This window comes from Ciconia boyciana, chromosome 1 (genome assembly GCF_034638445.1).
Source record: "Ciconia boyciana chromosome 1, ASM3463844v1, whole genome shotgun sequence".
In the NCBI taxonomy this organism is placed as follows: domain Eukaryota; kingdom Metazoa; phylum Chordata; class Aves; order Ciconiiformes; family Ciconiidae; genus Ciconia; species Ciconia boyciana.
The window spans coordinates 217938821-217954199 of NC_132934.1; the positions used below are offsets into that span (position 1 = coordinate 217938821).

The window sequence follows — 15379 nt, forward strand, 5'->3', positions numbered from 1 at the left end:
ATTTTTTTTTTTTCCTAAAGAAGCAGCAGATCTTTGCAGCTTTCCAAGATCGTCCTAACAAACTAATATCATACGTGCGAGGTAGCACCGCAATTCCTTACATACCTGAATATCTCCAATCCACTGAGTCTCTCCATTTTCTGAGGCCGTAAGCTCTTCAACTAATACTGACGGGAACACCCCTACGCGTCCGTTGAATTCTCCTTCCCAAAAGCCATCATCATCTTGATTTTCCTTGTTCAATATGCGGATGATCGCTCCTTCCGGGAAGGACAGCTCATCATCTGTCTGCCCCTCATAATCATAAAGTGCTTTTACAAAACAGACTGAAGAACGGAAGAGACAAAAAACAGTGTAATTGGCATGAGCTTAAAAAACATTCTAAGTACCATACATGCTTTTATGGTTGGACTCGATGATCTTAAAGGTCTTTTCCAACCTAAATCATTCTATGATTCTATAATTGCTGAGTCAAATTATTTTAGTTTTCCTTAATTTTAGTTAATCTCAACTCTATGAGATAGCCAGGTAAATGACGCAGATTCGATACGAGATAAATAATTACTGAGAACAATTGTGCTCAGATACAGGTCAAATATGAGAAATTCTCATGTGCAACATCCAAACTCAATATGCAGAATGCTTTCGAGAACAAGCTTAATATACTAATTATTTATTTATTGGTACTTACCACTGGAGTCTCCATTCAGGCTGCCTGAGACTAAGTCGGCCTCAGTGGAGTTATTTGAGGTGTGTGATCGACTATCCAGTGCCGCCAGGGACTGTAGCATACTCAGCAGACTGCTGGATGTCGGGAACTGCAGGTACTTCTCTGGCACATAACCCACTTGACCCGCTTTATTCCGTGCCTGTAAATAAACAACAGAAAAGATGCCCTGCTTTAGCATACTACTCTGAAAATAATCCAAGTACTTTCTCTCATCCCAGGTTCTATTTCTAAAGGTAATAGTGAAAAGAAAACAATCTCAGAAAAATGATACCTTTACCCAGTCTTCCATATCTCCATCTTCAATAACCTCCAATACCTCATGTTCCTCTATGGTCAATTCATCTGGCTGAGAAGCCTGAAGTATGTAACAGGAAGATTGGAAAATAAAAGTGTTTTCAGGTGCATGGGACAGGCAGCGTAAAGAACATTCTCATCCAGACTTTTATTAAAACTTATGTTTTTTAAAAAATTGGAAATTTTATGATGTAGCATACTTTAAAATATATTAATAAGGGTTCTTCTGTATACCTTCTGACATTCCCAAGACCCTTTTTCACTCAAGAGGATAGATGGAAGCATCCTGAATACCACCCATCGTGTCGAACCCTATTTACTTTTGAAACCCTAATTACTCCGTACTCTAAGACGAAGTCTGCCGCTGCCTTCGGCTACCGCAGCGGTGTGATTTACAACTGACCTAGCAGTGCTAGCAGAAGTCAACAGCATGAATGCAGTTTGTCAGCAAAGCTTTAACTCATGAATGGTGGTTTCACTATTCTAGTACAAAGAGGAGCTTTGTTGTACAGCACAGAAGCACGCCTAACACTGAGGAGGCATTTCTAATATAGCCACGCCAGCTCAGCAGCAGAAATTACAACAGCTTCTAATGGCGACTGGTCTCCTTGAAGCCAGACAGGGACATCTCTGCATGCTTCAATTCATGCACGGACTTCAGTCCTCTGCTGAACTGTAGCACAAACGTGTTTCACAACGGTATGGATTTTACACTGCTGCAGTTTTTCACAATGAGGTGTTAGATATATTTAACGTGCACCGTTATTGAGCCAAATGCTGACACTCTACCTCAAACTCCCACAGAACAATTATGTCTATTATTTGTTTGTTGCATAATTCATTTTTCTAATCACATTAAAAAAAAAAAATCACAAACCTTATATGAATAAACAACTTTGCAGGTGAGAGGATAATTTCTTAGAGTACCAGAAGGACTAGAACTACTGTCATCAAAAACATCCATGCTGTCTTCAAACTCTTCACCTTCTTCCTTTTCTGCATCAGCATTAACCTATTAAAACAAATTAAATTTGGCATTATACCATCAAATAAAAATAAGTGAAGAAATAACAATAAAAATGAATTGATCAATATTCTTCAGTGTGGTTTTTTTTACTACTTACGATTATTGAAACTGGACAAAAAAACAATGACTACATTAATATTCAAGATACAATTCTCAAATAACATCAGGAAAGCAGTCATCAAACAAAGCAAATACAGGGAAGCGAAAGAATAAGAGCTGCCACCAAATTACATCTTTGCTTAACTCAGCTGTACTTCTTCATTCAAGCACAGGCCTGTGGACTTCAAAAAGAACTGTAGAAGATTTTGGAAGCTCCAATTCAACTGCTGGACTGCTATCTATTTAATATAAGCTGTGAAACAGTGACTAATGTACTTTGGAGATGCCATTTCAGAGGCATAGCAAATAGTTTAATGGAAAAAAAAAAGTCACTTACTGAGAATTTATGCTATTAAAGATTAACGTACCTGCAACCATGAGTTATAAAATGAAACTGCAGTGGAAATACTTTAACTTGAGAATTTTTTTTTTTAAAATCAGCCTTCCAGTTGGTGTATTCTGCACAACAGATTTGCTGCAGTTTATGAAAAAATAGTCCTTAGAGAAAGAATGATGATTAAAAAGTAGCTATAAAAGTTTAAATAAAAACTGAAGTCAATATGCTGGAAATATACAAGTTTCTATAAATGTAGTTTGGGCAACGCTGACATGAGCTGTGCTTTGGCCTGGTGCCTGGATTAAATTTTGAATAAACACTTTATCTCATGTGAAAATAGGCAAGCCCTTTGAATCAAAGGCAACACTGTTATGTATTTGCCATCTTCCCTTTATTTATTCCTTTTAATTTGGGAGTGAATTTGGTATTCCTCATGAAAACTAAAAGGCTGATAAAGCAACAAAAAGCTAGGCTGAGACCAAAAAGGCACTGTGCAGGCTCCCTAAACCAGCTGTCTCCATACCTCTGCTCTGTAACATCTTTCCTCTTCTAGAGCTGGAGTAGTCACAAAGCGTCATCATTTTCTGACTTAGATTAATTTTTATGTTATGATTTCTAGACTACGTCCTTGTAATTCATATTATTTTTTCCCACTCATTTTCATTCAAGTGCAGTTTGCATCCACTGCTACTTAAATGCGTTCACGGATGTTGCGGTAACAAAAAAAATCACTATCCTACCTAGCTAGTGCTTTGATATATTAACAGCCGACTACAAATTATGGCAAATTTAAGGTTTCCCCCTCTAGTTCTTAGCTGCCTTTTGTGGTGCATGGTCTATGTCCCAGCAGCCAAAGCTGACATTCAGCTGACAGCCGAATGAAACATCATGGAAATTAGTGTATCATGTCTAGAAAGACTTGTTCATAAAACATCTGGTCCTGGTTTTCTAACATGAGGAGGAAAAATACATTTTAATTGTCAGTGTGTGGGCTGCTCAAACTCCTTGAATAGAATCATTTGCAAAGTAGGCACACAGAGGGAAAACAGCATTAATGATACCGAAAACTTAGCGGTTTGTTTCATAAAGCTCATCTTTCTACAGAGACAGCGTAAGGAAAGAATAAATACATCACCCACAATTATACCGAAGGTATGTAACAGAGAGCAAACACAGGAATAAATGCAGGTAAGAAGGTGACAAGATAGCTCGATTATACGTATGAAAAAAGGTATGCAAATGTACATCTTGTTTTGTTGCATATCCTACACAAAAAGAGATTTGATACCAAAAAAATATACCAAAAGCCCTTTTTTATCTATCCTTGGCAATGCAGAGACCCTGGCAACAAGAGAGTACACATTTACACCGAACCACCTCCAGCCTGATCTGGATGTACGACCCGTAGGAGCCAAAAAAGGTTGAAATTTCCTGCCGATCCACTAACAGAGCGGTCTGCCGGAGCACCTGAAGGTATCGATCAGTCAGAGGCAGTTTGCAATACATGCATTTAGGGGCTGAAACCACAATTTGTTTTGCACAGGTTGCTGCTATCAGGTGACAATCAGGCTTGAATACGAATCAGTAACCTAAGAGTTGAAAGATGCTATAACCTTTTACAGTTAAAAGATTCTATAACCCTTTACAGTTAAAAGCATCCATTTTGATGTTCACAGGAAATGTACCAACTGCAAACTTTATTTCTAACTCTGCAATACTGTACTCCTACTGTACAAATGTTTCTTATAACTGTACTGCTTCAAGTCCCAGTGAATAGAAAACAAAACACAAACCCCGTAAAGACATCATTCCCTCTTCCTTTTTTGAATAAATTACATAATATTTACAATACATTTGTTGTAGGCAGCATAAAGGTTTCCCAGCGATGTTAAGATGTCAAAGCAGCATTGCATATGTTTTCCAGATGACAATTAAAATGACGATTAACTTTTTGGGGCATGTACACTGGGAAAAAAAAGTATTCCCTCCCAAGATTATGCATTTCATCATTGTATCAGAAAGTCAGCCGACTGGATAGGTGATGGGATGTTAACTCCTTCAGCTCGTTACATTAACATAGTAGGTTAAATAAATACAGCAGGATCAAGCCATCAACGCTGCCTTCTTCTTTTTAGCTCTTTGAAAGAAAATATATCGAGAGCTTTGCTGACCGAATTGCATCATGACAAATACTGACACAAAGCGAAGCTGTGCAGGATGTAAGGGTGGCAGCTAGCGGGTTTCTGAACATTAAACACTGCTCGCTCTTCAAGGATGAAGTGAAAGTGCTGCTTGTTATATGCTGCCGTAATTCTTCTAGTAATTGCAAGCAACGTAATTTCGGTAACAGTTCTAAGAATTCCATCTACGGGCTGTCCTCATCTGGCTTGCCAAGGTCAACAGCATCTTTTTTTATACGGGAGCGTACGTAAGTGTAAAAGGGGAAAATAAGAATCAGAGTTTAACCTCCCACACTGTGGCATCTGCTGGCTCGCCAGGGACTAGCACGGGGTTTGGCTCCAGGGCCAACTGTTGGCATGTCTGATGAGACGGAGAACAAGGTGTTGGGCGGAATCCAACATGCACAACGGGAAGTTAAAGGAGGTGGAGTACAAGAAGAAAGGGAAAAAACCCCACTGTTAAACACAGCTATGTAACATATCTTCATCTATCCTGGCTAGAAAGGATCTGAAATGAAACTCGGCACAAGAACTCCTTTGGGATTTGGGAAGGCTGAAGCTTGGATCTGCAGACTCCAACTTTAATCTCTAATTATACTACTAACCATGGGAATAAAACACTGCAAATGACTGTCACTGTGTTTGAGCTCTGCGTGTAACATCCTAGAAGAAACATCCTAACACCCTGAAGAAAGGAAAGAGTGGATTCGGGAGTCTCAGGATTTGCCGAGACTCCATTCAGTGCTCGCTCACTTTTTTGAACTAAAGTTGACATAGATGAAAATATCTGTACATCCAAAAGAACCTTTCCCTCTGAGGGTTTGCCACCATTACCAAGCAAACAATAAAGAAGTAGAAAAGCATGAAGAAACATGGGAACGACCAGGATTTTTTGTGTGTAGATACCGCATACTTGCTGAAATGGAGATTTTGTTTCCCTTAGGTGGTCAGCAAAAGCAAGCCATTCTCCAAACCATTTGCAGCGCAATGAAAAACCACATTCCCATTCCCCCTAGAAGTTTTGTCATACAGAAGACATATTCTGGCTGTTCAAAGCATTTAAGATTAAAAAGAAAGTGTGAACTAAGTAATTTTAATGGTTATAGTTATAGAAGCTAGAGTTATAGAAGCTAGAGTTATAGTTACAGAACACTATAGTTAGGAAAGTATCCACATGCAAACCGAGACTTTAATAAAGCCTCTGAATTTTGTTAAATATTAAATATATAAACATGCACAGAAAATTTAAAAGTTGTTTGAGGCAAACTGACTAAACCTTCAGGAATTTTATTTGAGTTGGTTGCTGGTGAAGAGCAACAGATTGGTTAGTTCTACTGCCAAAGGTGACAGCTCAGCATCGCATGCCGTGTAGGGGAATTAAAAAAAGAGAACATGAGCTCTTTTAGCAGTTCCTGTTTTCTGAACAGAGTTTCTTGGTTCAGGCAGCTGTTCGATTCAGCTATCACTATTTTCTTTGAAACACAGCATTCTTCGGGCAGGGGGAGAGAAATGAGAGTTTGCTTTTTATTCTTTCTTGAATTCTTTCTTGAATAAAAATGTGCTTTCTTCCAAGCTAAACAGATGGGAGATGTCTCTGGCCTATTTTGCAAACCAGCTATAGACACTACAAACACAATTAGTCTTACGTACTACTGAGTAAAAAGTCATTACCAATCTTCTATTGATCCAAGTAGCTTTTTAGTTCAATTTTGATGAAAGTTTCAAAAGAGTTCGCGTGACTTTGGACACAGCAAGTCATATTCACACAATTGAATTTAACAGTTTAAGAAGTTACCAAGTCTTTGGATGAAATGCAGTAGTGATCAGGTTTGTGGTCTGTTCCAATTTAACTTCAGTACTGCTTTAATGAAACTAGCTAGTCATAAAGAAAAAGTCAAATATTTAATGTATCTCAAATAACAGGGCAGCAACTTGCAGGTGAATAGTGGTAACATCTAAATCTATGACAAATCTTTGAGGGAAACATCTTACCCCAGGAATGGACAGCCTGTTTTCCAAAGCCCTTCACTGATTTTTAATGAATCAAATTTTCATCTCAAATATCCAAATCAATTTGGAAAACAGGCTTTGCTTTCTTGATGACTTTCACTGCCATCTGCACATAAATGACTCTTGAAGAGATGAGGTAGAGTCTACATTTTTCTAAACATTTGGAAAAATACAGCCTTTCATCCAAGTATCTCAGATAACATCGTAAACTATTAATGAAACTTCAAAGAAACACGCAGACTCTTTTCTTTTCAGGAGATGGCAAATAAATGTTATGGCACCTATCCAAGGTCAGAAAAATCAATCTAAAGTAAACTCAGCAACAGAACCCAGAAATCCTTTTTTTTTTTGGTTTGGTTTTTTTTTTCATGAAATTGAGACACATGCTTCAGGCACGTAAAGCTACAAGCCTTTTCCAGTTAGCTAACAAACAACCAAATATTATCAATTCTGTTTTATATTCAATATTAAGTTAGGAGTTGCTACTAGGAAAGAGCTACGTGGAGATGAAGTGAGTTTTACACGTTGGAAACCGTACCAGGTGTGAAGAGCCGTTGTTGGTCACCGAAGGCAGGCTGGCCCAGCGTTCGTTTTCCAGTTCTTCCATCACTTGGTTCATTGCGCTTTTTAGCCACGTATCCACAGACACACCAATCTGCTTCAGCAGATCAAGACGGGCTTCTGCTTTCAGCTTAATTATCTGAGGAAATAAACACGCACAAGTCAGAATTCTTTCAAGATTACATTTCGCTCCTTGCCACGATTCAAATGCGTTATTTCCTGATCCGCAAATTACTCCGGTGGCTCCAAAAGCTGCTCCACACGGAAACGAGTCCAGTTCTTCATTTCCTTGCCTGCAGGAATGTGGTGTGAGCCAAGAGACGGGGAATGGTTTTCTAGAGATATAAAACTACAGGCACAGCCAATTTCACAAGTTGGTGTTTTTAAAATAACATCCATTAGTTTTTGCTCACTTTCTAGTCTTATATTCCAGTGGTCAGTTAGTTTAGATTATTTTCAAAGTGTAAAAACCCAGAAAAAACCTAGTGCTTCACGGTATTTTTAAAATCAGAGATACTCCTGGGCTGCAGACCCTGGATGCCCTCTTGGCTGGTGACCAAACTGGATGTGATACACAAATACCCGGATGCGATACACACGCACAAACCCACCCACCCCCCAAATGAGGCTATTTTCCATCAGCACCTGCCAGAGATCACAGGAAGCTTATTTGTTACGGAAACAGAATATCTTAATAATTCCAAAATTAAACAAATATCACACTTCAACAAACAGTTTCACGATTTTTGTCTTTAGAACAGAATGAAAATTTAGGTTTTCTGACAGCTGGGTTCACTTCAGCATCCTGGCATGCTTTCTGGCCGACAGAGCCAAGGCTTTGACAAACTCATGGCAAACCACCACCCTGATCCAAATTATTTAACAATGTAAACAGAAGGAATGGAAGGAGTAGCATGAAGAAATTCAGAATTTCAAGAACAGAAAAGCAGAATTTCAAAGATCGATCGCATCAAGAAGTGGGGGGCAAACCTAGGAATAAAATCAAGGACATTTATGTCCAAGTCCAGCCCTAGCATCATCATCCTGTTGCACTTGCTTATCAGAGGGACAAAAATCAAGTGATTTACCAAAAGTCCTTCAGCAAGTCATAGAATCACAGAATGCTTTGGGTTGGAAGGGACCTTTACAGGTCACCTAGTCCAACCCCCCTGCCATGGGCAGGGACATCTTCCACTAGATCAGGTTGCTCAGAGCCCTGTCCAACCTCACCTTGAATGTTTCCAGGGATGGGGCCTCGACTACCTCTCTGGGCAACTTGTGCCAGTGCCTCACCACCCTCATTGTAAAAAATTTCTTTCTTAAATCCAGTCTAAATCTGCCCTCCCTTAGTTTAAAACCATTACTCCTTGTCCTGTCACAACAGGCCTTGCTAAAAAGTCTGTCCCCGTCTTTCCTGTAGGCCCCCTTTAAGTACTGGCAGGCTGCTATAAGGTCTTCCCAGATCCTCCTCTTCTCCAGGCTGAACAACCCCAACTCTCTCAGCCTGTCCTCGTAGGAGAGGTGCTCCAGCCCTCCGATCATTTTTGTGGCCTCCTCTGGACCCGCTCCAACAGCTCCATGTCCTCCTTGTGCTGAGGGCTCCAGAGCTGGACGCAGCACTGCAGGGGGGGTCTCACCAGAGCAGAGTCGAGTCACTGATGGAGGCAACAACAGAAACCCACGGAACTGCCCTGGAGTTTTTCCTGCGTTTCCTTTCACAGCATTGTTCATTCTTAGCAAGTTACTGTGCAAGTAGCAAAGTTTCACCTCCTTTCTCACCCTTCCAGCCCCTTCCGCAGGGATCAGGAGCACCTTACTTCAGCATCGCTGCCTGTATCGATAGGTCAAGTTAGCAGCAGCACTGGGAAACCAAGCAAAACCAGCAAAACCAGATGGGTCTAAGCAAAAATTAGAGGGAAATTACTTTTTCTGTACTGGCTGAAGCACAGTAGACTATGTAAGAATATATGTTCAGTGAATTAAAATGCCCATTGGTGTTACATAGATTTTTCTCTCTCTTATGAATATCCTTACTGTACACAAAATTTTGTGTTCAGCCGAAATGATACTGGTATTTTTCTTGTTTTTGACATGCTGCTGCAATTTACTATTATCTTTCTATTAAGAAGATAAGTCAGAAAATAAATGACTACAACTTTCATTCAGCTGAACCCCCAAACACGGGTCCACTTTCATTTTAAAACTAATTGTGAAGGTGACCTTAAACCTGTTTCAAACAATGAAACTCCTTTTAAGAGATATTATTTTTAATTCCTTTTAGAAGAAATGTGATTTTTAAAAAGTAGGTAAGTAATTAGAGTAAAATTTATTACGTGAAATGTATCTTCATATGGGTACAGCTGCATGCACACACTCTCCCACATAATTAGGTACGGAGACTGAAGGATCGGATAAGTTTGAGAAGTATTTCCCACGGGAAAAGCCAAAGCCACCTAGCCAAGTGAAGTTTCCACTTCTCCGTGCAAGTGGTCTTCAGGTGAATGATTAACATGTACTGTAAATACTGTTCATATAGCCGAGAAAATGAGGAAAAAAGTAAAATATATTAATATGCGTCACACTACTTCAGTCAAGATTCAGAAAATACTGATTTAAAAAGAATATAAAGTCCAAAGATCGATCCACACATCAGCATTTACATTCGGAAGGCGGAATTTCCTTTCAATTCCACTGCGGCATCAAGCATCTTCTGAAAACCTTGTAAGTTAGCGTGGCCCAAGCCCCAACCCAAACTTTGTAAATATTTAGAAAAGCAATAGCTATGAGAAAGTCTGAAATCAGGAGAGTTAGGTGGTGTTAGAATTTTGAGTTCCAGGGGTGAATGGAGTAGGCATGTTATCCCTTTATTGGTCTTAGAAAGGCAATACCTCTCACTTAGTTTTTTTCCTTTTGCCCCTACTTCTATTAGTTTGTATATTTAAAAGCTGTAAGAACATGGAAAGAATAATCATTTTAATTAATGATTAACCTTTTCCTTGGAAAAAGATGTTTTAGGAGCACTTATCAAATTGAGAAGTGGATTTCTCACTATATCAAGCTAAACGGAGAACACACTTTTAAACCAAAGATGTTAGCGCAGAAGGGTTGCACTAAAAAAGCTGAATCCCGGGATGCCAGTTTCTGCATGTGAACACACCTCTCTCCTGTTAATAAGTATTCAAGATTTTGAACAAAACCACTTTCTAACCACATCTGCTTTGATAGAAGGGGAGATGAGTGGCTCTCCAGCACCCGGGGAAGATGAGCACCGATCCTGCCTCTCATTTGGATGCTCCTACAGCCAAGATGAACTACCTGCTCACACGATGTTGGAGCGTGGTCAGCTCCAACCTTGGCAGCCGCACATTAACACGCAGATCAGACATCTGTAGTGTGAGAACAACCTAGTGAAAGGCGATCGATTCATATGGGGTTGATTTGCGACTGTGGTAGGGCGTGGGTGGGTTAGCGGCTTCGGTGGACGCATCATCCTTTTATTGGTTTGGTTTTTGAAACTCCGATAGGTTGACTTAATACAGGTGAATGCAAGTCATTTACTTTAGCTTGTTAATGAGAAACTCCCCGTTTAATCACGTTACCGAGCTGAGGTGCCTCCGTGTGTATATATATACTTGTGGAGTAAAGTAGCTATCCCCTAATTTGTCTTTATATTCTGACATTACATTACGAGGATTTTCCGTCTGCCTTCAACAAAAGTTGCCTAGGAAATGATCAGCCTAGTTGTTTTGCTGTTTTACCTCGTTATGCAATTTCCAATTAGCTTGAGTTATGCAACAGCAATAAACATTAGCCTAGGCATGCTATAAACATTTGTAGTTCATATTAGTCCTCAGTCTGCTGTAAACTATGTTGTTTGTACAAACTTGTTAGCTCAAATAAACAAGCTGCTCCAAGATCCTTGACTACACTTGCTAAGGGTCAGGCAAGAGTTTTTAATTCAAGGTACCCAGCAAACCCCATCGAGTTACCCCACTCTATTTACACACAGTAGTCTTAATATTCAACAAATGGTTGTTCCAAACCACAAATGTTTTGAATTTCATTCCATTGCAGACAAGCCATAAAAGTACTTACAGTATTAGGTCAGGCCTGCACTTGAAAGATGTATAACGTTATTTACAAGCATACACATATATTTTAACCTAAATAATTATACTGGTAGACCAGGGTTAACAGCTTCCTACCTATATGAAAAAAAACCCAAACAGACAGTAGTATAACTTTATCCTGCTTCTCACACAGGAACAGCTACATATTTAAAAATACAAGCACTTCATTCAAATATCACTATGTCTAAATCAGCTGGGGTTTGATCCTTTCATTATGCCGGAATAAAATGTTAAGTTAGAGGGAAACAAGGGATCGCCTGGAGGAAATACTGGTGTTTCCACCAGCATCAAGTCATGCAACAAGCTTTTCTGTACCTAGGCACAAGGTAGGCTCTTCCCTTTGGAAGGTGAGGTTTCTGCAAGCTGGAGTCCTGACTTCATCATGGAGGGACCCACCTTGCCCAAAGGATGCAACTTCAGCTTGCCCAGTCTTCTCTTTCAGTTTCTGATGGGGGAAGGTAGCCAGAAAGCGATGCATTGAAATAGGAAGAGACATGGGGTACTTTCCGGCAAATCACAGATTTGCATTGCACTGCAAAACCACACAAGACTCCAGTACCCTTAAAAAAAGGATGCACTAGCTCCCATAGCCTTCTTCCCTCCAAAAGATCATATATTTCAAATTAAAAACTAAACAAGGCTTTAATCATTGGTTTTCCCTCTCAACAAAAGGGACTCCAACAAACACACATGCCATACTTCCTGACTGAGTGACCTCCACTGACAGGATCTCATAGACTTGAACATATTTTAAATCAAATAACCACTTCTATTCCCAGCAACACTAAGTATCTCCAGGAAGGCAGCTGAGCGTCGAAAGCACAGGAATGCTGGAATCTAGCACTCGCTCTGAAACCTGGGTGCTGCCCAAATTTCATTGGTATTAAGTCTCATTGTAGGACAAACATTTTCCTATTTAATAGTGAAACTGCCATTTACAATTACTATTTACCAACTACTATTTAATAGCTAAGGGCTGGGATATCTCTACACTGATTTAAAAATCGTCAGCCACCCACAAAGTTTACAAACAGTGTGCTGGGTGGTTCCTGCTTCTCTGAGCTGTTCTCTTGCCTTAGCTGATGGAAGGTTATAAGGAGATGAAAGGAAAAAACCCCAAAGTTTTTAAAAATATAAATATTGTTATCTATTTCTCACATACCTATCATTGCTCTACATGGAAGAGGGAAGAGTTTTGTTTATTTACTGTTCCAGTCTTAATTAAGCAAAGGCTTTAGACCTACAGCTTGCACAAGATGAAGATAAACAACTGCTTTGGAAGTCATGAAAATTAAAACCAGCAAGAATACATTACATAGCTGTTCTCTGTTCCCAGAAAGAAAAGGGCCTCTAAGAAACCAAGTGTTCATTTACATCCCACAAACACCTTGGTTACAAGTCTTTTACAGTCATTTATAAAAGCGTTGGGGTAAAAAGCAAACACAGAAATCCAGCAAAGCTGATCTAATGTGGCCCCTTAAATATTTTGGTTTATGATTGTTAAGATCAGTTTTGAATGGAGTTTCTTGAAAGCAGAGTTGCTTTATTTTCCACGATTTTTCAGGGCGCAGAACAAGACCGTGACCCCTGCCCACCAGAGTGCTTCTCTCCCTGCTGCACATTCCCTGCGCTTTCTCAGCTGTACCAAAGCCACCTGCACCCCACTGCCCAGCCTGAATTTTTTCTCTTAAATAATTCAGAATTATTTATTTTAGACAAAGGTTATACTTACAAGCATGTTCAGATATTAAAATCGGATTAAATTAGGATTACCAGTAGACCTAAACCATCTTTTGTGAGAAGTATTTTATTCCACTGCAATATTTTTCTAGTGGCAGCAACAAAATCATTAAGCGGGTTGGACAGTCTTATTTGGCAAATTGCTTTAGCTAGGAAGAAAGCAACATGGAAAGGTTTTGGGTAAACATTCTGGAAAGATACTATCTTTATTTTTTTCCTCATTTAGAAACATTTTTGTTTAAATATTCAGCTTTTTTAATTTAAAAAAGGCATTAAAATGAAATAATTCTCTTAATGAAAAATAACGTAGCATTTAAATTTTGGCCACCAGAATGATTTGCACAGTGACAGGTAGAAGTAACGATGAGTACAGTAAAAACAAATTTCTCAAAACCCAACGTAAGCCCTCCCTTGCAAATCAGTTTTAAATCGCAGTCCAGTGCTATTAAAGTAGAGATGCATGAGCAAATAATCCACACAGCTCAGCTTTCACCGTCTTGTTGATGTTTGGGGTGGAAAGTCAGCTATGCCAAAAACACGCCAATCAAAAAAAAAATTCTATTCACCTAAAATTTTGATCCCTGAGGCACAAACTTGAGCTCAGCCTTGAAAGGGGAGTCTATCAGTAATTTTAGCTGTACAGCGTTGGTCTGCAGTACTGTAAATCAAGACCATATTGATGCCAGAGATTTATAAAAACCAGGTAAGAAAGATATTCTTTCTGGTCTGACCTGTGTTTCCTTTGTCTTCTCTGCAGCCAAAAAAATACACTTGCTACCTGGCTCCAGGCAAAGCTCAGCCACTGCTTGCAACGGAGCGACTGCAGCGAGTCCTGCAGCAACCTGGAACCACCCGCCCCTATGAATTCCCCTGGCCAGGACCAAAAACCCCAAATCCAATACCTTTTCTGCACCAGCTAAGGAACTAGCTAATAACTGACATTTTTCAACACAACACTGAGTGGGGTTTTTTTAAGTGGGAGGATGGGCGGGAAGTTTCTACAGATATTACAGCAGAGTTAGTTAATTTATATGCTAAATATTCTGCATGGAGTGAAATCAAACGAGACTGTTAGGGTGAAGCAAACAGGAAATGAAACACTGACACAGATAACATGTCTCGAGTGAATGCCAAGGTTAAGAAAACAGAGGTGAAGCTATTAATGGAGAAGAGCCCACCTGAGTAGCTCCAGCCCAACTGGCAGGCTGATTTTTCCCAAGCTCAGGCATATAAAAACATTAGAGATTCCTAAACAGAGAAAGCAGTCGGTGGGGAACAAGACAGAGAGTAGATGAGAGCAGTATCGAAGCATTTTGTAGGGTTTAAGAAGTTATTCCCAGGCTACTGGTAATGGGACTGAACGGAAATTACCCAAATTCTGTAAGTAGGAAATGAAATGTATATAAAATACATGTATGGAAACCTTTATTAACACATTTCTCTGCATTCCTGGTAATGAATCCTAGTCCTTAATATAGTGAAAGATGCTGTATGCATTTCATAGCCAAAAGATTCAGTAAGATTTAAGCAGAGGCTGAACTAGATACACCCCCAAAGCCCCTAACCTGAACAATTCTATGAAACGGCACCGCTTTCAAACCACAGGTTTAAGGAACTGAGTTGGATTTTCAGTGTGATCCACCTTTCAAAAGAACTGAATAAAAACAAGACAAAAGAAAATCTACAAAATGAGCAACATTAATACTCTTGTAGCCCAGACTAATCCCTGATCCCTTTACCAAAACGACCTGAGAGACAGTCTACTGCCTGAAGTCCTACAGCAATTATTATTCATCTCAGCAACATTTAAATTCATGATGACTATTATTCGTAGGATGTTTTCAAAATGACTTATCCACTTGTTTACATAGATAAGGATATCTAGCCTTTAGAGTGAATAGGGATTTACAAGGTATATGAGAGCAAATATGGCTGTTCAGTTGACTATATCCTTCCAGGAATCTTTATGACTGTATTTCATCAGTAGCTTCAAAACACCTCCGTGTTTGTTCCTGCCCCTTCATCCCACAAAATACCTTCCTCTGTTAAATGTCCACTAATGAAAAAATAGCCTTTATTATTATCGTGAATTCATATACCCCATAAAGATTTCCTTTCTCATTGCTCATACCAGAACAGGCAGGTTTGTTAAAAAAACATACTGTGAAATAAATATCTGAGCATACTGCATGCTCTCCAAATTTCTCACTTACAGCAAGTCCCTGAAAAATAATTATCAGAAGATATTAATTCAAGATAAAAGTTCTCAAA

The 15379-nt window shown here is 39.3% G+C and overlaps 1 protein-coding gene across 2 annotated transcripts in view; it reads right to left on the reverse strand.

Moving 5' to 3' along the window:
• Positions 1–15379, reverse strand: part of FCHSD2 (FCH and double SH3 domains 2) — a 164694-nt gene that overhangs the window by 5507 nt on the left and 143808 nt on the right. Inside the window, exons 13-17 of one of the 2 annotated variants that reach the window (XM_072850932.1) lie at positions 7216–7377; positions 1902–2036; positions 1002–1085; positions 692–869; positions 106–326 (exon numbers count right to left, since the gene is read on the reverse strand). In XM_072850932.1, coding sequence (XP_072707033.1) covers positions 106–326; positions 692–869; positions 1002–1085; positions 1902–2036; positions 7216–7377 — 780 coding nt within the window. The remainder of the gene's footprint in view (positions 1–105; positions 327–691; positions 870–1001; positions 1086–1901; positions 2037–7215; positions 7378–15379) is intronic. The other variant, XM_072850933.1, reaches the window with a different exon arrangement.